Raw genomic sequence first — 24,206 nt, 5'->3', positions numbered from 1 at the left:
AGTACCTTCCAACCCAAACCAGTCTGTGGTTCTATGATTCTATGTTCCTAAGATTTAGAACACGCATACAAGAAACACATGTTCATTTGATGATTCTGTGTGTGTGAGGGAGGCTGCTCTTTGAATGTTATTCTATAACACTAAAAAATATGTCAATCTATTTACATGCCTTCTGCACTGCAACTCTGTAAGAAGTTAGTAAGTCTCAGATATCTACCAGTGCTATTGCATGGGGCTGATACTGCTTTCCATATACGTCAATTTAGCCCACATTCCACTTATGTTGGTGGATCTGTCAAACATAGGAAATCTCCATCTGTCCAGATTGGTCAGACAGAATAAACAGGAGACCGAGAACCTTCTCCCTGTCACAACACGACGTTTGTGTAATGTTCAGCTGTCATTCATATCAGATCAACAGTCTGTCCCTATGTCACATGCACCAAATTCATAGGCAGACTTGTCATCAGGAGTGTTTGTCATAGTGGGGATGTCCAGGAGCCTTACGTCTATGTAATTGGCGTTTATGTAGTCAGAGTGAGGGTCCCCATCCAGCAGCTGCAATCTCACTCTTGAATGATCATCTGAAAGAAGGAAAGGAAAAGAAGTGACAGTAACGATAAAGAGGAGTTTCTCAGTGTTTCATTTGATCTGCTGGTTCCTGCAAGTGGGGAGGAAATTCTTACAGCAGTAAAAAATGAAATAATATCACAGGTGTTCCTGTTCCTACAAGCCTTTTGTGTTCAAGATGTAACATTTAGATCCTGAAGTGTCCATTCATACTCTGTGTTCATTAAATTCACTGCTGCCACAATAATCCTCATTGAGCTTTTAGTCAGACCACAAATGCTGCTTCTGCTTGGCTTGGGAGTCTCAGGACAGATCTTTGCAGGATGTATCTCCATGACAAAAGCCATCCTGATGCTTGAAGCCTCCCTGCCTTCATCTGACCTATGGAAACTGAGGCAAGAGCTGAAACTGACAAGGTCAGGATAAAAATAAATAGATCAAATCAGAGGTATTAAAGATTAAGGAGGGTAAAATGGCAAATGCAATCCTGCAAATAAGAAATGGGACAACCCAGAAACCTAAAAAGAAACACTAAAAGAAATCAGAGCAATCTTCTTTATGCAACCCACAGAACTCACAGCAGCAAAACATCAAGGCAGTGTCAAAACCCAACAAAATTATAAATATACATGTTTTTGAAGATGTTCAAAGTTACTTTACATGAGGCAGTAAAACACCAGATACTGATCTCTCCATCTCCCAGCACACTACAGTTCAGAGCAGACAGGAACCACCCCAGCGGGCAGATTATGACACGATTTTCTACCATGGGAATATTCAGATCTGTCCCTGGAACAGCTGGTGCTGGGCCCTGCCACAGGACATCTCCTCAAGCTGGGCTCTGATCTGATATGGTCTGGCAATCCCAGCACCAGCATGTAATTACACTGCACAACTCTATCTAAGGGCTAGTTGCTCGGCAAATGTACTAGGTGGCAGAGGTCATCGCTGGCCATGCTCTGCTCAGTTCTAAAGGATTTACAAAAACAAGTATAATATTGAGTCCATTAAATTTAATTCCTCTCTACCAGCTATACTACTGTAGCCTCAGTCAATAAAGCACTAATGGTTAGAAGCAATTTGCAAAATATGGGCCTAAGCACGATTTATATTCCATTAAAAAGAATCATAACAATGAAACATAAAAATCCAAGGTGTGATTCTGCAGCAACTCAGTCAAAAAGGGTTTTAGTCATAACTTAATTAAATGTAGGACCAGATAATAATTGTGGAGAGATATGCCCGAAAACCAAGATTTGGATATTTATTAAATATTCATTTGGTTATGAAAAGGAATGATTTTCTTACTGTGATCATTCTTTGGGCAAGATTTTCAGCCCCCAAGAATACAACCACATTTGCTGCATTTATCAAATCCCGTATTTGCATTCTAAAAAGGTTACGCAGGTGAATCCATCAAAAGCTCTATTATATTTGTATTAATAAATACAACCTTTGCAGGCGCAGTGGAAGGAGATATGTGCGTTTCTTACAGTGCTGACGTTGTTCCCAATTACCTGCACTCAAGGCAACGGCACCGGGAGTTGCAGTAAATCATGTGGTTAGACAGACAACAAAAGAATGTACACTTGGAGCAATTCCCAAAGACAGACAAAGAGCTGATTAAACTGGACATCCAGATGAAATACACAAACCCTCCCGTCGACAATTTCACACTTGTAATTCCAGGCAGCAAACTCAGCTAGGTAAGGATCACATGGAATAGAAGGAAAGGGAAAACCCCAAGAGCTGATGGTTGGGAGGGGAACTTTGCTAACACAATACAACAATGTTATGGAAGTCTTCACTTAGTGCAACAATACAGCTTAAAAGTGATAAGGTCAAAATAATCTCAGGTTGATGTTTTAAGAGGGACAAAGACACTGTCTATGCAGGGGGTGTAGCTAAAGGGCTCTGAATAACCCTCAAGGAAGAACCTGCCTCTCTTCTTCTAATGGAACCAAACCTCCAAATTAAGAATCAGTTCTTTGAGCAACTCATAATAAACTCAAAACAGGCAGGATGAATTGAGAGAGTTGTTCAGCTCTGGGGAAACCTCAGATTCCAGTGCCTAAAGGTGTTACAAGAAGCCGGGAGAGGGGTTTTGGACAAGGGCCTGTATGGACAGGACAAGGGGAATGGCTTGAACCTGCCAGAGGGGAGACTGAGATGAGCTCTTGGGCAGAAGCTCTTCCCTGTGAGGGTGCTGAGGCGCTGGCACAGGGTGCCCAGAGAAGCTGTGGCTGCCCCATCCCTGGCAGTGTTCAAGACCAGGTTGGACACAGGGGCTTGGAGCAACCTGCTCTAGTGGAAGGTGTCCCTGCCCATGGCAGGGGTTTGAACTGGATGAGCTTTAAGGTCCCTTCCAGCACAAACCAGTCTGGGGTTCTATAAATACCTTCTGAGGCAGTTAAATGTGAAAGACCCAAGGAGCAGACTGCAGAAAAGGACTATGCATTTAAGGTGATTATGGATAAAGAAAAGATGCTCTGTAGCTGTAGGAAGTATTGTTGGTCGTTTTTTTTTTTCCTTTCAGCCAATATGGTTATTCCATCTGTGAAAAACAGCAAAGGATGAAGAATGATGATTGGAAATGAATGACACCTGACAAAGAGGAGACATCCAGGTTTAGGTCCAATTACATTTTGGGACCAAATAAAAAATGCTTCTTTGCTTTGGGAGGACAGAATTCAGAGTATTTTATTGCATATTTTACAAAAATGAGATTAATTCCTGGGGGAGATTTATTTCTCTTTATAAGTGTGAACAGTGCAGCAGAAAAGTAAAAAGATCAGTGTATGCAATAAGCACCCAAAATATTAATGATGTCTTAATGGTGTCCTTAATCTTTTTCATAAGTTTAGGAGCAGAGTCTGGATAAAAGTTCATGAAGTAACTTACCTTGTAAATCCCTTTTTTTCCTCCCAAACTTTGGAACGTGTTTTCTTTTTTTATTTTAATGGAGAGGGGAAACAAACGCTATGCAACTTATACTATTAGCAATAACAATATTCTACTTAGTTTTTTCATCTAAGGACTTTAAAGGGGTTTTTGAAGACCAGAAAATGTCTTTATTATATCTTCTCCCAGTGGTTAAAATCTATTTCTGATTCTGCAGCCTATCCACTGGACTACACTAGCCAAGGAAACAACTTATTTGGATACTGAAATCAACATTTCATTCCACTCTAAACTTGTCAGACATCATGTCACTGTGTTCCAACTGGATTATACGTAAGTTTAGAAATGGAGGGAGAAACAGGAAAAAAAACTGCATGTCTGTAACACTGAGGGCTGCAAAAAAAGGAAATATACTTTAAGTGTATAAATGCTTTGATTTCTCCCTGTTTGCTCTAGTCCGTATGTAACTCAGCAGAACTCTAAATCTGTACTGAGTACTTTGACTGAAAATTGGTCTTAAAAAGGATTTCAAAAGTGACAAGAATTTCACCCAGAAGCATCGTGCTCCCATTTTAGCACAAAAATGTTATCACTTCAAACTTCTGTCAAAATTCCCATTAGTGATCATTTGAAAGATCACTGCAATTTTTCCACATCTCATTCCGACACCAGCGCCGGCTTAATCTCGCACAACTTTCACCGTCTAAACATTACACAGCTCAGCTAAACTGGCTGTCACGGCTCCTCACAACCACCAGAGAAATACACAGACATCTTTTGAAATGATCGAGCCCAGTTCTGCTATGGAAGGATGATCTGCCCTCTTACGGACACACCATCCTCCTCCCCTCTTTATCCCCTCCAATCCTGAAGTGTGCTCTGAGAACTGGGTAACAGCAAGGTGTGATTTATCCCCTCCTCTTGTGACTGAGATCCATTGGCACTGCACAGACAAGCAAGCGTTTAGGCATTACAGAAGAAACCATGGAATAAAAATCCTTGAAAGATACGACCGTTATTCTAAATCCAATACTGACTGTGCATTATCCCTTTCCACGGCCAAGAAGTGCACTCCACCAACGTTTCAGCTGAAATCTCTGTTAATCTCAATCTGTTCTTTGTCTCTTCTACCATAAAATTCTCTGATTAATTCACAGTGTTCCAGCCTGAAGCACATGGTAGCCAGAGTGTGAAGGAAATGAAGCAAACTTCTCTTGTCTTTTGTCATCAACTCAAGTTTTTAATGGACCATCACAAGACTTTAAACCTGTGGTGCCTAAGTGGGAACATACTCCACTCCAAAACACAATCCTATGTCTTTATGTCCTCAGCTCTCATCTGAGAGTTTTCACTCTCATTACCCAGTATAATGGCTCTAAATCTGGACTAGAGGGGGGGAAATAGAAGAATAGAACCAAAGGTCCCACATAGCTTCTGGATGTTTTCTCTTCTATGAGTTCAGTTCAATATCCCTACCCTAACAACCGCTTGCCAACGTGCTTTGAAGTCCTCAATATCTAAGCCCTGAAGCAAGTTTAAATCACTTTGCTTCAGCATGTGAATGGATCCACTACCTACCCTTGCCCTCTACAGAAAAATCTTGCAGCTCCACAATTGTTGTTGTATTTACAGCATTTATACCCAAAGCAAAGTTCATGGACATTACTGCTACAATAAAAAGTTCAAGTAGGGCAGTTTCCTCCAGCATGGTAAATCTGTGCAGTCACAATCCATCCTTCCACCATCAACAGGGGATTTCTGTGGCCACACAGGCCCCAAATCCACTCCTCAGCTTTTCTTTTTCTCCAAAAAAACATATAAGCATTGCAGATTGAAGGGAACCTTGAAAACTGGGGTTTAAAGCATGAGAGAATCATAGATAGAATCACAGAATCAATGAGGTTGGAAAAGACCTTTAAAATCATCAAGCCCAACCATTCCCCAGCACTGCCAAGGCCACCACTAACCCATGGCACTGAGGGCCTTGTCCACATGGTTTGCGAACACTTGCAGGGACGGTGACTCCAGCGCTGCCCTGGGCAGCCTGTTCCAATGCCTGAGCACCCTCTGGGGAGGGAATTGTTCCTAATCTCCAGCCTAAACCTCCCCTGGTGCAGCTTGAGGCCATTTCCTCTTGTCCCATCACTTGTTACTGTCACTTGTTACTGTGGAGAAGAGACCAGCCACCTCCTGACTCCATCCTCCTTTCAGGTCGTTGTAGAGAGAGAGAACTTAGAGCTTAGAACTCTCTTGCATCTCCTCTCCATGATGAGATTAATCTCATCTGCAGTTTTGGTTTGCAAATGTAAGAACAGCAGATGGTGGGGCTGGCAGTGAGACCTAGGTTTTCACAGGGAGGCACGATGTTAATACAGCCCTGGGAAAGCAGTGAGCTGAGTGAAACAGTGCTGGAAATGTACTATTACCCAGAAGGCCATAAAGACAAGATCTCATTTGCTGTGATTCACTGAGCAACGCTACTTATGCGAGAGCTTACAAACCCACATTTTAACAGAAGTCTCTGAAGCAGTTACAAAAGTTAGATCAAATCTGACTTTTCAATTCACTGCCCAAAAGGCATGGGGTATCTTGTTCCAGGAGTGGGGGAATGGTAACTGTGGTTAAATAAATCACATTACTTGCCATCTGCAGCCTTTCACCAAGTAAGCTGGTACAAGCAATCACTGCATACTCTGGGTTTTACCAGCAATTACAATTCTAGTACAACAAAGCAGCTAGGGGTCTCATCGTGTTCCACCTCCCTGCTCTGGCTTTTGCACAGTTTGCACCCTCTGAGCACAATTCGTTTTTATCACCTCCCTAGAGGGATCTACTCTCCTGTTGTCTGCTCTCAATCCTGTGTCCTGTCCTTGCCTTTACTCATGGAAGTTGCCCAGCATTGCCATCAGTGGGCTTTGGCTCAAGACTTACCCAGTGACACCACCGAGCATTTCCCACTGGTTTTACAGAACATAGAATCATAGAATAGTTAGGGTTGGAAAGGACCTTAAGCTCATCTAGTTCCAATGCTCCTTCCTTAGACATCCTCCCTCCCTTCTCCCCAGCCTCTGCAAAGTGAAGCGAGGGTTTTGCTCCATTTTATCACTCTTTATTGCACATTGCTGAATGCTCCCTGCTGTCTTTCAGAAGAGCTGTTGTCTCCTCCTCAAACTCTTTGTCCTGATAAATATTTGAAACGAAAAAAACCCACTCAACTTTGTAATTTACCTCCAACTCCTGTGCACCCTTCCTCTCTTTCACTACCTTCATTTCTTGATCTATTCCTTTCTACCTTACCCTGAAACCTTTCCCAACAGGCCTCAAACTTGAGCTTTTTTCCTGATGTTTTATAGAGCTATGTTTTATACTTCTTCCTTAGCTTTTATTACGTTTTACATTCCCTTATTCAAGTGCATCACCTCCTATCTGTATTTCTACTGTATTTATATTTATAGCTAGAAGGCTACCATTACTCTTTGTTAGACCACAATTCATCTTTGTGAACATCTTCATCTTCCCTTCAGATAATGCCCCATTCATCTTCCTTGATTTTGCTTCCTTAATTTCTTCTCTCATTTCACTTGGGGTTGAACACGTTCTTTGCGAACTTCAATATAGATGAGATGGTGGCTACTGCACACAGACTTGTCTCTTCTCATCTCTACTTTTATATCAACTGCTTCATCAAGATCATACAAAGAAACAAGAAGTCTTCCACGTTTCCTTCCTTTTACTATGGCACTTTCATCTTCAATCCAGTGTGTAGTTGTTATAGCTGGATGATGTGCCTGTTTTAGACTAATTTAATCTAAGCTAATCGTACAGACAGGTAAACTGAACCTCTGTCTGGAGACATCTCGCTTTGCCATGAGGAACTTGCAGTGAGGTTCAGGGAGATGATTTCCACACTAGCTGTAATACTGCAGTGCTATCACTTCCTTTTTCCACATGGAGAAGAAAGGACTGACGGAACTGGTGACCTGCTCCCAGCCAATGCAGAAACCAGCAGCAGAAGTGGGAACAGAGCAGGGCTCACAAATTTCTGTTATTCATTTCCAGATCTCTTCATCTTTACCATGGGATCCCTGAACTAACTTTCTTTTGCCATTCTCCCCAGACTGTTTACATGAAACCACTTCTTTCAAGTCTTAAGAGAGGAATAGTTATGTGTGAGATGATCGTTCTTGTGGCCAAGGGTTTTTTTAATTCTTTAGTAAATCTGCTTGTTCTACAGGAAATACATATTTAACCTCAGAAAAAATAGAGTACTAGATGTATCACTCAGCATGACTTCATTCTTCTCTTCTAGCGTTCTACAGATTTATCCAGTCATGAAAATCTATGGCAAATTCATTCATACTCTTATTTCTTGTTCTGATGGTCTAAGGCCTGGCTTCTCCCACTTGATGCTGCTTAGCAGCCCTTACAAAGAATTACCTCTCCCACCTCCTCTCCCCAGTCATTGTAAGGAATAATGGAACACGGGGTAAGCTGCCTGGAGAAGTATCTGATCAAAATGGCAGAGGTGAATCTAGTCCTAACTTGGAGAACAAAGCTGACCTGAATGGTTTTATAGAGTCATTCACTGCCCTGCAGTTCTGTGATGCATCAATATTCCTATAACATCAAGAGTAAGTGGTTATTGAAAGGAGTAAAACTAAGAAGCTTTAGTGTATTTTCAGCTGCATAATTGTGATTCTGAGGCAGAAGCTAAGCTTGTCCCACACATCAAACCAGCTCTCTGAAGACAAGCAGTGATTGCTTCACCAGTTACTGACCGCAAGGAGGGAGAAAATCTCATCTCTGATCCCTGACTAAGAATCTGATATATCTGCATCTCCTTCAGTGCTCCCATATGTGGCACTGATGGTTCATGCAGTAGAAATGGACAGAAAATGGGCATCACCACCCACCCACCATGAATAGCTGGCAAAAGGATTTAGCCCTTACATTGCAAACATTGAGCACAAAGCAAAGCTGATAGAAGATTTGCATAAACCATCAAGTCATGCAATGACTTTATGTAAAACAATGAATAAAGCCTGTAATACAAACTAAAATCACAGAAATGTAACATGGAACGAACGCACCGAATCCTCAGCACTGCAAACCAGCTTTTTGTGAGGTTCTCCAACACACCCTTTTCCCCAGGATGCATACAACATCTCACAGAAAGGTCAGGTTAATGGGAATTTACACCTACAGGAGATTATGTTTCCGTATCTGTTCTTATTGCGGTTTTCGTCTTCCTTGGCTGTATCCCAGGATGCTGTCTGCCCCTCGGGTAATGCCTGCAAAACAAACAGTATGGACAGTTTATAAATAGTTGGCCAATGCCTTAAGATGACTGAGCAGGGCAAAAATAAAGGCACTGCATAATTCAGTCATCAACCAAGCACACAAGTGTTCTTGAGGAAAGGGCACATCCACTAAGGCAAGAAGCAGAGCTTGGTGCAGACCATTTGCAGCTCTTGGCTTGTGCCAGTGAAGAATCACTTTCATCCTGCTCCTTCAGATGTAAAAGGATCAGGGGAATTTGTTTCTGGCTGCACAGCCACAGGTTAACTTCGTTCCTCCTGCAGAACAGGGTTTGTGGGGATTTCATATCCATACAAACACAGTGCTCAGACTTTCATATTTAAATTGAAAACAGATACAGTGGTTTCACCTAGGTCTGTATTAATAATGGAGTGACGCAATGCAAACCACTAGCTGGTTTTCCTTGGGGAAAAATAAAGCAGCTCAGGGTTTAGATCATGTGTAAGGAAGAGAGGCAAAAGGAGGTAAAATGTGCTCATGAAGTATGAAAATAACCAGGCGTTTTCCTAAAATCTGCTCTTTTCTTTGAGAAAGGATGGGGTAAGGAAACCGGCGGCACATGGTGCTACCCTCAGCCTGGCACTACAACTATTCTGTACACACTCAAATAAGCCACTTTCCCCTTGGGACACGTCCAGGAAGGTTCACCAAGGCAGAGCCAGGAAAAGCACAGGGTGCCCAGAGAAGCTGTGGCTGCCCCATCCCTGGCAGTGTTCAAGGCCAGGTTGGACAGAGGGGCTTGGAGCAACCTGCTCTAGTGGAAAGTGCCCCTGCCCGTGGCAGGGATTGGGACTGGATGAGCTTTAAGGTCCCTTCCAACCCAAAACAGTCTGGGATTCTATGATTCTGAAACATCAGTTTCATGGGATCTGGCTGGAGGATGGTCTTGCCTTCCCTGGAAGATAGCCTGAATGCCTGTAAGCAGGATGAGCCTTCTCCCTGTCTCGGGATGGTCAGGAATGGCATGTCAGCATAGATACAAGCAGCAGCCACAACAGTGCTTACTGCTGGAACAGCAACAGCAACTGCTCCCTGGGCATTGCTCATCATGACTGAATGGAAAGCCACGATCTAGTTGAAGATGTCCCTGCCCATTGCAGGGGGTTGGACTAGGTGAGCTTTGAAGGTCCCTTCCAACTCGAGCTATTCTATAATTCTATGATCTGCAAACTGCTGCTGGTGGCTACAGAGAGCCTAGCCTTGACCTGTGCCAAAAACACAGGTGAGGAGCACACCACCCACTGAATTGCCCCTATAGATCTGCGTCCTCCAAGATCTACTACTCCCTAACATGATCCCACATTACTAAAAACAAAAGCAACATGATAAATTGTATTATTGATGGTCCCTAGGAAATTATGGGTTTTTTTTATACTACAGTCATTGTAGAATCATATCTTCCTTGGCTAGCAGTGGGTAGTGTGACACAGCTGTGCTAGTAAATGAATTTATACTCATCTTCACAAGCCACTCAGGTCTATTACAGAGCCTGAATGCAATAGCAGAATGACATAATTATTAGGATCTACAACAGTGATATTACAATTAAACTTAATACAAGCAAAGCCCTGGCAGAGCAGATCATTGTGAATGTCCCCCTGAAGGGTTCCAGGACAGAAAATGTCAGGCACTACAGCACTGCCACCAGCACTGCTAGCAGCAGACAGGGAGAGTGAGCTCCTATTCAAAAGCCCAGGATAAAGAGTAATAACTCTGTAATTGGCAGGGCTTTGATCACACATCTATTTCCTTTACAGGCAGCTGTTTCCAAACAGCAACTCATCTCCTGAGCAGAAAATCCCAACCCAACCAACAAACCACACAAAACAAAAAATCCCCAAGCAAAAGAAAAGAGCTAAGGAAGGTCCATTTTCATCTTCAAAGACTGAGGAAAAAGGTGCCTTATTTTCCCACTAATATCAACTATTACAGCAGATTGACCAGAGAATGGCAACAGTCATTAGACATCTAACCACAGCTATCTGAAAAGAAAAAGAAAAAAAGGGGAAAACCTTTCTCATCACTTCCATTGGGAGGAGCTATCTTGGCCAAAGAAAATACATCAGGTGCAATAAATACCTTTTCAACAAACCCTGTGCGATTTGAACATGAAATTCTCCATTGAAACTGATGTTTTTATATTAGCCTGGTAGCTTCCAGGGATTTAAGAATCCAGGATTTTCCATCTCATTCAATACCAAAGAAATCTCTGCTTTGCACAGAACTATCCACCTTGGGAAAAGGAGCACAGCTCTGGCTGGTGAGGAATATAAACTACATTTGCAGAAGCGTATCCCCCTTATCCCCCAGTTTTATGCACACCAGATGAACAAACTGGAGTTAACTGTGTGTACATGGGTGGTACAGCACAAATAACTTTCTATGGGGTCACTGAAGGTGCAGCACCCAGAATGGAAACTGTATGTACAAATGCAAAAGTATCGCTTATAATTTGGTTGCATGCAGAAAAAGAGCTCATCTAATGTTTTGTTCCTTCAGGTTTTCCTGGCACAGTATCTCTATAATAGCAAAAATGTTTGTGCTTCTCTGCATTATCAGTAATGGTAAATAGGATAAATCAGGTGTCGGTATTTGATCTGTATTTCACAAGAAATGCTCCCTCTTTCTTTGAGTTTCTAACAGCAAAATTCCAGTGTTCACAAACCTGGACTTGATTTTTGGGCTTTTCTTCCTTTTCTAGAGAAGTTTTATAAAATGTATAATGAAATATCTTCCCAGTCATAAAATATACGTTACAATGATGCTTTTTAAGCTAAATTGATCTGATTTTGATCTGAAATGACGAGGATAGGACTCTAAAAGTCAGCTTCATCTCAATCAAGCTTTCTAAGCACCACAGCCCAAATATAACTAAAGTGTTCACATTAAATTGAGGCTTCCTGCGAGCCAATTTAAATTTCCAATGGATGCATTTAGTTAGTTTGCTGTTTTTAATTTAAATAGGAAAACTTGAATCATTCATCTGCACTGATCTACTCCAATGCTGCAATATTGCTGCCAAAGGCAACATCAATTAAAAGCCGTGCTGCTCATCTCCAAGTGTGCTACAGAGTCCTGGTCCTCTCTCTGCATCACTGTCTTCTCAGCAGTGGTGGCAAAACTGGTCCCACGACTCTGCTGTGACCCAGGGTTAAAAACTGCTTTGGCTAAAAGACAATATAACCTGAAAAGCAGTACTTCCCCAGTTCAGTTGCCTATCCCGGTTCATAGCAAAGCCTTAAACCAGTGTTTACCAAGGACAGCACCTACAGTAACATCCTGCTGCCAAACATGCGGTAATGTCATATCATAGCCTGAACCACAGGACCTATTCTTTTCACCAGATAGAAGCTGTGCAGCCAGAAATGAAAGGGTTAAAATCCAGAGGTGATTTCAACAAGCTGAAGAATCTCAATACGAACATGCACAAGGAAGAAGCCACAAAATCCAAAATAACTGACCGACTTCAGTAATGCAGCAGGAGAAGTTACTTCAGCGACATCCTAAATCATACTAGAAAATGAGTTTGGACACTTAAGCTTATTATCTCCATAGCCAGTAACTCGTACTTGAAATGAGTCTATGGGACTAGCCCCACAGCTCACAACAAATCAGAGCTGATAAGTTATGAAGAAGGAATATGGGACATTTAAATGTGTCCTGTTTAAATGTTTATGATTATACCTAACCCCAAATAGTGCTATCTACATCCAGTACCAGTGATACATTATTCTCTTGTGGTATACACATTCTATGGCTAAACAGCAGCAGCCACAGAGGCCCAAATTGCACTTCAGCCCCAGGTCAGCAGGCAGACCCAAACTAACAGACACATGGCAAGTGCTGACAGATTCCTACCTTCACACACACAGTTATCATCCATTTCACACGTACAGTGACACCACTTCCACAATCACAGCCTGCTTTTCATCTCAGCGGGGAGATTCTATGCAAGGTGCAAGCACCACAAATGCTTTCCTAGATGCCCTTGGTAGAACATGCTGCCTGTGCTCTAATGGTCTGTAGGTGAAGGTGTACTTAAACAAGTACCAAACGCAATTTCCAGTTACTTAGTGGAGATGAGAATGTTCAGAGATAAGAGATTGTCACATAGTGACTGATATACTCCATTCAAAGTGATTTTTCATGAGAGTAAAATTATTTGCCAACATGTCACTAAACAGGCTGTAATTTATGCCATCAATTTGCAAAGTAAGTAGAAAATCAGCTCCTTAGAAGGAAAAACATATTTGGAGATGACACTAGTATTAGTGCATCAAAAGGCATTTTAAAAGAGACACCAGATTCTTTTCTAAGATTTTCTCAATCATTCTGCAAAGTGTTTTTGCCAAGTCAGTTTTGGAGCTTTGTGTTCCTCCAGATACCAGCCTGAGACATCATTTCAGACAACTTCAACCTCCTGCCCTCTGGGAGTTGTAATACTCCTTGATATCCCTCAACTCTGCTCTCATGGGACCCTACCTGGAGTACTGCATATAGTTCTGGTCTCCCCAGCATAAGAAGGACATGGAGCTGTTGGAACAAGTCCAGAGGAGGCCACGAGTTTGATCAGGGGCTGGAGCATCTCCTGTATGAAGACAGGCTGAGAACATTGGGGCTGTTCAGCCTGGAGAAGAGAAGCTGCGGGAGACCTCAGAGCAGCTTCCAGTGTCTGAAGGAGGCTACAAGGCTGCTGGAGAGGGACCTTCATCAGGGACTAGGGCGATAGGACAAGGGGTGATGGGTTCAAACTTAAATAGGGGAGACTTAGGTTGGATATAATGAAGAAATTCTTCCCTGTGAGGGTGCTGAGGCGCTGGCACAGGGTGCCCAGAGAAGCTGTGGCTGCCCCATCCCTGGCAGTGTTCAAGGCCAGGTTGGACACAGGGGCTTGGAGCAACCTGCTCTAGTGGAAGGTGTCCCTGCCTGTGGCAGGGGGTTGGAACTGGATGAGCTTTAAGGTCTCTTCCGACACAAACCATTCCATGAATTTGCGATCATGCCAAATCTGTAGGATTGCTGGTGGTGGCTGGAAGCTCTTTGGAGCTGAAGTGTTCCCGGCATCCCAGGCTTTGAAAACCAAATTACACCACTGAAAACGACTGCTGCTGCTTCGGGCAGTTGCCTCTAATTGGAGGGTAGAGCAGCACATGCGATTTGAGAGCTTGTGGCATTCTCCAGGCTATTTCTTGTAAAGAAAGGAATTATGCAAATCTCTATAATGTCACAGTCATTACATACGTACGGAGATAGCACTTTCTGGGAAAGGCAGAACTTGTGGAGCTGAAAGTTGCATTGACATTTTTCATGCTAATGTGCTATTTTGATAATTACCAATGCCAGTGCTAGAAAATTACATATATGCCAGCACCTGTTTTCTTCTTGAGCATCAAGAACTAGATCTTAGGGCATCTGTAATTGAGCTGAACGTAGTTTTGGGTACTGTCATGGAAATGGAGGCCAAGGGGGAGCTAAGGAGGTCTCCTAGGAGAATTATTACCCTTTCTCAGTATTAAACAGAGCTCTTTATATTGATAGTTTGATTAGTGTGATCGATTACAGGGCATGAGTGACTAGACCTGGTTCACATACAGATACCAGGAACATTTGTTATGACAGTCTTTGATGCCATCTGATTAAAAAAATACTCTTGGATGACAAGCAGGAGAAGACTGCCTCTCAATTACAACAAACCCCAGCATCGGTGATGCAAACCCCATGGACCCTGGCTTGCAGGGTGGAAAAGTGAGCTGGTTTCATTAAGTACCTTATTTTTCACAGATGTTATGTTATTTTTAAGTAGTTTTAATGCCACTATGCATATTAATTGCTTATTGCCTTCCCACAAGCTTACTACATTCATTACAATTATCGCTTGCCAGGGTAAAGTTTCACATATGTTTGATGTTATTTCCCTCTTCTGTTCTCAGTGCTCTAAATACATATTCCTCTTCCAGCTCCCTCCCAGTGTCAAGTTCCTGGTGGTCATTTGGATTATGCTCCTGGTCATTCCAGACTGGGGGGAAGATGAGAGGGGAGGATGGTTGCTTTAATTTTTACAGCTTACTTTTTGCTTGTCTCCACACATGGAAGAGGACATCAGTCAAACACATTCAGAGCCAGACGCCTGAGCATACTAGAACACTCCACCATCATTTAAGCTACACAGGTTTCCTGCCTTTGCCTTTACAATTCTGCAGCTGGGTCATTACACTGTGATTTAGTTTGACCAATTGTTTCAGAGCAAATGAACATCCCCAAAAGTTCAAGCAAAAGCCCTTCCTTTTCTTAAAACCTGGCTTGCACTGTTGTCAACAAAAGCACATTAACGAGTAAGGGACTATGGGACTCCAGGTCCTCCACTGAGTTCAGCACCTTTAGACATTTACTGTCATCTCTTTATGACAGAGAGGGTACATCCTAACAGATGAGCACAATGTCATCATCTTACTGCTGTAGTAAACACCTCTTCTTCAGACTAGAGGGCCATCAAAGAGTGCTAGCACTGCAAAATCCTACCCTCATAAATGGAAATACAATGGAGAAAGGAAAGGATTAAGAGGGTAAGGGAATTAAGGAACAGAAGCTCTGAAAAACAATTATCCTCCCCTCCCAAGCATCTATCCTTCTACTCATTGATGTGAGCAAACGTTCCTCTCACCTCATACTCCTCTTTAAATCCATAGCCCTGTCCTCGCTTCATCTGGGTGATGTGCTGCAGCAGGTCGGCCACTCGGATGGCTGGCTGGAACTGCCCCCGGGGGTAGGACATTTCCACCGGCTCGCAGCTCCGGAACGGGTGGGTCTGGATAGTCAGGGTTGGCTGGGTCATCTCTCCATGGCTACTGTCTGTTTTAAGACAGGGAGGCAAAACAAGCTTTCACCTATCTGGTACTTCCACTCTCATTCTTGCTCTGTTAGTTTATTTGTTTCTCCACCACCCCATAGGTTGGTGCAGGCAAAAGAAAGTAAAGAAGTAAGTACACACTTGCCTACAGCTTCCTGGAGAGACTAAACCACACTTAAGTAAACCCAATGAGATAGAACAGAGTAAATAGCCAGTCAGGCTAATAAGGACACAGCACAGAGACTGAAATAGCAGATTTTGTAAGGGTGAGCTGTGCATAACAACTCCAATTGAATTACATACCTGTCTTCACAAACCTGCAAAGAACATGACTCAGATACATACAGATGAGCAGATACCAGAGTGGGATTTGGGGTTTACAGTATGAGATAACTCAAAGGGGCCATGTTAATAGCAAACAAATCATTAGCATTTCAAATAAGTCACACAGGGTGTTAGAGGCGAATTAAACTGCTCTGCTGGTTCAGGCCTAAAATTATGTCAATTATGAAGCTGTAATATTATCAGAAATAATAAGCCAGCATAAAAATATAGTTATCTTGCATGCACAAATTGACATTTCAGGCACGTAAGAACAGAATAAAGTTTCTTTTTTTAAAGAAACGGATTAAAAACCCCTCTATCGCTATGCAGCTGGAACCGTAATCTTACAGCCCCAGCAAAACCCTAAACACACAAAATATTCCTGGTGAAGTAATATGGAAGAACTTAAATAACCAAACAATTCACTGTCACAATACTTAACAGAAACTCAGATTAAATGAAAAATTCAGTTTCTTATTTTCCAGAGATGACCAAATTCGAACAGTTGGCCAAATAAACCATTGTTTTTTCCTATGACTACAGGCATCTGAGATGCTTGGGTCCTCTCACACACACAGGCCTTAACAGTCTGCAGCAATTCCTTCTGGTCTTACCCCAAACCAGCCTATGAGCAAACAGTAAATATATCTCCCTCAGATTGTTCTTAAAAATCCTTAAGATTGTACACACAAGGCTTATTTCTTACTGACAGAGCCTACACCCTATCCCCTGTCAGCAGTCATACAGTCGTTTTTCTGAAGGGGTAAAGAATAAATAAATCAAATTTCAATTTCAGGGTGATTTTGGTGAGACAGAAATATGGCTGGAATGCTACTGTAAACCCTGCTATCCTTGGGAAATAGCCATGGAGGTTGATCAGCAGCAGTCGGGATCTGCGCTGTGTCCCTCACTGCAGAGGTGGGCAGGAGCAGAGGGATGAGGGCATCAGATGGCCTCTGCAGTGACAGGACAAATAATGCTTGGGCTGGTTTAATGTTATATTAGGGGGAAGATACCAACATCTGTTTTGAAGTTGTGAAGTTGCAGGACTACGAGAATGGAATGCCAGCAGTGGACACTGCTGCACGAGGAGTTCATCTCCAGTGAGAGATGATAAATAAGTCTGGTGGCTGAACTATTAAGGATGCTGAACACATCCCACTTCTCCTGAAATAAATTACACAAAGTGATCATCAGCTCTGAAGATTAGGCTTCTGAATTGAAGGATTTCTGATTCCCAGGTTATCATAAACGCAGTCCCATTCCCAGGACACTCGGAGATTTACAGAACTATGGCTCTAGCGCAGCAACCCTCACATACAAAATGTGAATAAATTTGGGATTTAAGGAAGAGTAACATCCGAAGCATTTGTATAATCATCCCTAATGCTCCGACTAATGACAGTGTGAGCACTCTGAACAGAGGGAATTTCAAGGCTTATTAATTCCTCTCGTTGGATTCGCTTTCCCAATGCATCTTTCCACCCCTATTCCCTATTAACCTCCTGTAATGGAGAGGAGAAGATTTTTATCGCAGACCATTTACGACAGACGTACTACACTTAATTTTCCATCATTAGGTTTAATACAAACCCAATTTCACAATTGGCTTCTCTGAAGAACCTGCAAGTAATGCCACATTTTTATCAGCCCCAATTAAGAAACATTACCACATCCCTATTCGAGAGGGAGTCTTAAAACTAATGTGTAGCTCTAGTGCTAATACGGTGAGGGCACATGCAGAGCACAGGCAACTTGTACAACGCAGCTCAGATCAGTCAGCTCCTTTGCAGGCAATTATTAATTTCTCTCTTCATCAGATCCTTTAATTCTGGCATACTTGGCTCTCTTGTCGGGGAGAAGCATCGTAAGGAGAGGTGAAACGGTGCCCCTTCCTTTCCAGTATAACTGCCTGCAAGCAGGTGCCCATGTTATAAAGCTGGAGATAGAAGAAGGTGCTCAATGACTCTCTTCTTTGAGTTTACAGTGACAATTGTGCTTCTGGTCTCTTTGGTCAGACAGATAAAAAGTGGTACGAACCCCATTGACTGTAGTAACAGCTCTTGCAGCATGGTCTGTGGCATCACACTGTTCATGTGCTTCTCACCCAGCCAAGCATTTCTGCTTTAAAAGAAGCATCACATAATCTGGGTCACCCTACTCTCAACCTTATGACACACAGAACTGGAACTAGGGAGAAGATCACCTCCTTTGGCCACCCGTGACAAATGCATCTTGAATGGCCTCTGTGCTACCTGAAAGGAAACCCAAGACCTAGAACTGCACCAGCTCAGGATGGCTGCCAGGTATTCCCACCAGCCTTTGGATGGGCTTTTACGAAGACTAATTACTATGTATGAGGTGAGCCTCATGCTTGTATGTTCTGCTAATAAAGTCTGATCCAAGCAACATATTGCTCCTGCTCTGTCTAATCAGCCCCTGAGTCCAAACCTAAGCAAAGCACAACACCTTCTCTCAAGATGTGCTGTTTACAGCAGTTCTGTAAACAATTCCAAATGCAGGTAGGAGGGGAGGTAGCAACAAACTACTCTCTCTCTAAGACAATCAACCAAAAGTCTTTGGAGGGCTTCCAAAGAGGCTGTGCTTCTCCTGCAGACTGTGGCTATAAACCACATCTTATTCCTTTTGTTGCTTTTATTACCAGAAAAGACAACAAAAAATCCCTCTGCAAAGTCAGACCTTCTCCTTTAATTGCTGCACTAAAGACAAGTCAGGCAATTTTCCACAGACCTCTCTCTCTGTCCTCTTCTCACAAACATGCCCCTTGCAAATCATAGAATCACAGAATGGTTCGGTTTGGAAGGGACCTCCAAAGCTCATCTAGTCCAACCTCCCTGCAGTGAGCAGGGACATCTTCAACTAGATCAGGTTGCTCAGAACCACATCCAGCCTGGCTTGAATGTCTCTGGGGATGGGGCATCCACCACCTCTCTGGGCAAATGAGGATGAGTTTGTAGGACAAACTGGCCTCTGAAGCACGTGTGCCTGTTGGGAGTTTTCAGTGAAAAGAGCAAAGCAAGAAAATAAAGTTTTTTGAAAGATGCTTGAAACAATTCACTCTAATACTCAGAAACTACTAAACATACAGAATTGTGCCCTGGGGTTTTCATCATCTTTCATATGCACGTCCTATTTCTAGTCATATGTCCTCCTATTTTGATAGAACACCTGCCACCATATTCCAATGATGGAACACAGTACCAAGAAATAATCCAAATTAAAACATTTTGAGAGATGGTGATTCCATTCTGACCTCAGAAATTGGGGCAATGGTTAATTACCCTTGCTGTCTAAACAGTTCTTAATTGCAATTTGATTTTGCTTCGCTTTGGCTTGAAGGCATTGAATCTTAATACACCTTTTGTTAGATTAAAGAGCCCTCTGAGCATATGAAATCCTGACCCATGCAGGCACTGACCAAATCACTTCTTCAGTTTCTCTTTGATAACGTAAATCAATTGAGAGCTTCTGAAGTCTCATTAGGGCAGGCTGCTGAGGGCTCCCGTTCCTTCCTAGAACCATTTCCAATTTTCCACAGATCTTTTTGTGCAGCTGTAACTATAACAGGTATTCTGCATGTTGCTGGAAACATGCTGTTTGTAAGAGGATCATTTCTAATATTAGCAGCTTGCAATAGCAAAATATGTTATCAGCTTGTTTGTTAACCCTTTTTAGTGCAACAGTCTCACTCCCCATAGTAAGACGTCCTTTGCTAACACAGATATTTGGATTCCTGGAAGCTGGCACTTTCATTATCAGCCCAAGAGTTCACAAAATCCCTAAATTTTGTACAAGACGTTAAATCAATGATTCACTGCCTCACATAACTAGCAGGATTGGGAAACTCTTCAGGCGTCTCAGCTTATCTGTTTAGTGTGTGACTGCAGATAATCAAATTTAACAGTGTTGACTCTCCACTTTTAATATTCACAAACTCTCCCTGCTTATGAAATGGGGCTTCTCAGGACTCTCTGATGGAGGAATAATCATGAGCTTGCTGAAGTAATCTCTGAGGGCTTACTCTACCAAGAGAAAACATAACAGAGTGCAAGGTGAAGAGAAAAGCTGCAGCGGAGGCCAGCTAGGTGGCATCTTTCCCCATCTGATGTGTAACCTTGAGGGTAAGATACTATTGCTTGCCTGCTGCTACAACACGTTGCATTTTGGTGTTAGCCAGACAAGTCAAATAAGCACCTCCCTCCACTGAAAAACTGATAAACTTCTCCACAGATATCACAGATAAGATGAAGAGCAGCTGAGAAAGTAGATTCCCAGCCTGGCAATGGCTCTGTGGTTGGACCCCTCTGCACCTTCCCAGCAGGGCTGCTGACAGAGGACCTGCTCCTCCAGAGCACCTCTGGGAATGAAAACTCTAGATCCTTTTATAGATGTCACCTTATTTTGCAAAGGTAGTTTTGTTAGTGTGAGAGGTGGATACCTGGAAACACACTATGATGGTGCCTCCTGACCAGAAAACTGCCTTAAACAACTGAGAGTGACGTGGCACTGATGTGTCATCTTGTACGTGCAGAGAAGTTTCTTTTAGCACTTTTGCTTTAATATCCACAAATTCCTTCTGTGTCTGTAATGACAGGCCTATCATCCCTCTTTGTATTTTTATTCTCTTAGCTTTGCAAGTGTGTAACACAGTAAGACATCCTTTGCACCCAATAAATTATACTTTGAGTGGTGTTTGTGATGGATTTAATTATATACATATCCAGTCTCTCCACACTAGAGTAAGAGTTGTCAGTTATTTGACATCTCCCAAGGATGACTCCAGCATGGCTAATATCAGTTTTCCTCATACTAAGGATATGGTGCAAGCTGGCAAAATTAATTTGCTTTTTCATGTGCATCAAGGCTTTATTATATGATGAATATTCAGCTATACTACACTATTTACAATACAAACAGAGATATGGCAAACCAAAGTGAAAGCATCATTTATCTAATGATATCAACTGACCTATAAAAAGGCACTTTCCTTAACAAATAGCCTTCTGACACCAAGTCTGACAGAGAGCAGAGGATGGACCTTTCATTTCAAAGCCTATGAAGAAGCCACATGTGCATAATTAAAAAAAAACTTGAGAAAGTTATTTTGTTTAGATTCTAAAAAGAATTCTAAGACCTTCTTGGCAAACACCTTACACAAGTCTGTTCTACTCATATTGCATCCATTTAATCCATTAGCATAGAAGTAAATCCCTTTAAAGGTGTAAGGAAGATGCTTTGGTGAGGTGGACTAAGACTTGGGACTACAGGGTACATGTGTAACAGTGCAGCTGTTCAGATGCGTGGATGTCACCAAGTCACATCTCTGCCTCCTTGGTGAAGAGGCTCTCTAAGGTAAGTAGACCTGACATACAACTGACAGCAATTCATTAGTGACAGCTGAAAAACTATTGATGGCAACCAATACAGCTCACAGAACTGGAAGCCATAAAGACTGGAAGAGAGATTTTTCCAAGCCACCTGATCATCTGCAGGCAGAAAGAAATGTCAGAGGAATTGAGCTCAAAACCAGCCTATGAGGGCATGTGTCTCTCTTGCTCATGCTGCTGCAGGCCAACATGAAAACTGGAACAAGAAACTTGGAGAGGGGCTTTGCACAAGGGCCTGTAGGGACAGGACAAGGGGGATGGCTTGAACCTACAAGAGGGGAGATTGAGATGAGCTCTGAGGCAAAAGCTCTTCCCTGTGAGAGTGCTGAGGCGCTGGCACAGGGTGCCCAGAGAAGCTGTGGCTGCCCCGTCCCTGGCAGTGTTCAAGGCCACATTGGACACAGGGGCTCGGAGCAACCTGCTCTAGTGGAAGGTGTCCCTGCCCGTGGCAGGGGGTTGGGACTGGAGGAGCTTTAAGGTCCCTTCCAACCCAAAACAGTCTGGGGTTCTATGATTCTATAACATCAGCAAGCTGTTGTGAAAGCCTTTCCCACAACTCCTTAGAAGCTAACATGGCCTGGAAAGCTACAGATGTAACTCAATAGAACAAGCCATTGATAGGGAGCTTCCATCACATAAACCCCCCTCATCTCACAATTAAAAAAGCTGCTAATGATGACAATTGCTAAAGCAGCAGTATCACCTTCTTAACATCTACTTAATTATTCAAACATCAGGTTGTGGGGATACCCGCAGCAGATTGGTTAGGCACAGGCAAAAGCCCATCCAAGCTGAGGAAGAGTGAAATGCAGGGCAAAGTCCTGATTTTCTAAGCAGAAGCCAGTTTCTGTGTGAGGCATTACAAAAGTGAGCTTTTTCTGCTTTCTCTGCACATCTGCAGGAAACTACAAGGCACTACAATCCTCATCCTCTCTGGAGGGCAGCAACTCCTGGTATTAGGAACCACCTGAGCAGTTGAAATCCTGCTGGGAGATGTCAATGGATACAAGGGAAGGACATGCTGGTTCCCCTGAGCTGAATGCCTTGATGGCATCTGCTGAACATCTTCAAGAGCTACTGGCCATGCACAGTTCCTCCAAAAGCAACCTCTGCTTCAGGCCTTACAGTGCTGGTACCACATGGGCCTTAATGAAATTTAAACATGGGGAAATCTACCTCCTTTATTTCCTAGTATTAAATACTCACTTCTCTAATGAAGATGCTTGTGCAAAACATTTAAATCCAGAACTGTCTACAGCTGGAGGAGAAAATTACAGAGCTAAAAACATGCATTACATAAAAAAGTATTCATCAAGCATGGAATAGAGTAGAGGCAAAACCAAAATCCCCTCTATCTTCCTATCAACAAATCATGTAACAGCCAAGCCTAGGGACTCATCCATTACTGCAGATACAGAACATTTATTAGCAGAAGGCATAACAGATGGGAACAAATAGCAACGAACTGCAGATAGTGCCCAAAGATGGATATTGGTGGTGGGATGACTGATGCCCCTTTTAGGATCTCTTTTTCTTTCCCAGGATTGAATATTAATAAATGTCAAAAATTAAACTTATGTTGCTCATACAGCAACGTCTGGTGAATCTATCCAAGAAGCCAGAACACCAAGGTTTAAATTTGTCTTCAAGTTACAAGACAGAAATTTCTCCAGTGCCAAGGGCTGTTTCATAGCACCTGTGGCTGCTAAATTCAGATGGAACTGGGCAGGGTGACCAGTCTGTGTAAATCATGTCTTAAAAGTGCCTTGTACTTAACTTCCCATGTGTAAAACAGGGATATTAATCCTTACTCAGATATAGTGGTTAGTAGAAGTGAAGTTTGAAAGAGCTGTGAATACATCAGTACAAGTTTAATTCCTATTTCCTCTTTTTCCTCTCTAAAATCTGGGATCTTGAAAGTTTTGGGGACTTTTTTTGGCTTTCGCTTTCCCATGAGAAGTACAGACTGAATCTGTCTGTTGCTCCTTGAGATTCAGATTACTTAGTGTGCAGTTCACACCGTCATTCTCACTACCAGGACAGAGGGGGGAAAACAGCTCTCTCAGAGGAGGATCCGGTTGTCACAGATGCCAGTACCAGACTGAGAGAAGTCTGACACCTCCCTGCAAACTGCAGGTCTGTGCCCTGCTTCTCAAGTATGGCTAAAAGATAAATCTACCTTTAGACTTTCCTATTGATGACATCGAGTCTCTGGGAAATGGGAATAAACCGTCTGGAAAAGCGACTCCTTTCCTTCCCTCCCTTCTTAAAAGAAGGCTCATTCACTGACATTAACATTGTGATAGACATCAGGATAAATGTGTGTATGATGGCAGTCCCTCCAAGCCTCTGTCTCTGTGCTGCTGGTGTGTAAGCCAAGGCACCTAAGCAATGGATTGTAATTTCTTTCTGGCCTAACTGTGGGCCTTCAACATGCTCAGAGTAATGTTTAAGGCAGCCATGGTAGATTACTGTGCCTGGAAGTGAACATTTACTGTAGATAAGTCAAAATGACAGGCCTGGTAAACACCAGTGGTTAGATTCTGATCAACTACACATCATCTTTCTGATTGACAGAACCATAGAATGGTTTGGCTTGGAAGGGAATTTAAAGCTCACCTAGTTCCAACCCCTCCTGCAATGAGCAGGGACATCTTCAACCACAGAAGGCTGTTCAAAGCCCCATTCAACCTCACCTTGAATGTTTCCAGGGATGGGGCATCTACCATGGTCCTTCCCAACCCAAACCATTCCATGATTCTATGCCAGCTGCACACTTACACAAGTCAGAACTAAGCTGAAGGCAAGGCAGCCTGCGGGGATTTGTCCAGAATGTC

At 42.7% G+C, this 24,206-nt stretch overlaps 1 protein-coding gene across 1 annotated transcript in view; it reads right to left on the bottom strand.

Annotated features, from left to right (window-relative positions):
* Nucleotides 1-24,206, bottom strand: part of LOC104413735 (receptor-type tyrosine-protein phosphatase T-like) — a 115,323-nt gene that overhangs the window by 23,852 nt on the left and 67,265 nt on the right. Inside the window, exons 10-12 of the mRNA XM_010024811.1 lie at nucleotides 15,452-15,639; nucleotides 8,675-8,762; nucleotides 508-584 (exon numbers count right to left, since the gene is read on the bottom strand). Coding sequence (XP_010023113.1) covers nucleotides 508-584; nucleotides 8,675-8,762; nucleotides 15,452-15,639 — 353 coding nt within the window. The remainder of the gene's footprint in view (nucleotides 1-507; nucleotides 585-8,674; nucleotides 8,763-15,451; nucleotides 15,640-24,206) is intronic.

Source organism: Nestor notabilis, unplaced genomic scaffold, assembly GCF_000696875.1.
Source record: "Nestor notabilis isolate BGI_N333 unplaced genomic scaffold, ASM69687v1 scaffold3952, whole genome shotgun sequence".
NCBI lineage: Eukaryota > Metazoa > Chordata > Aves > Psittaciformes > Psittacidae > Nestor > Nestor notabilis.
This window is presented reverse-complemented; position numbering and strand designations above follow the sequence as displayed.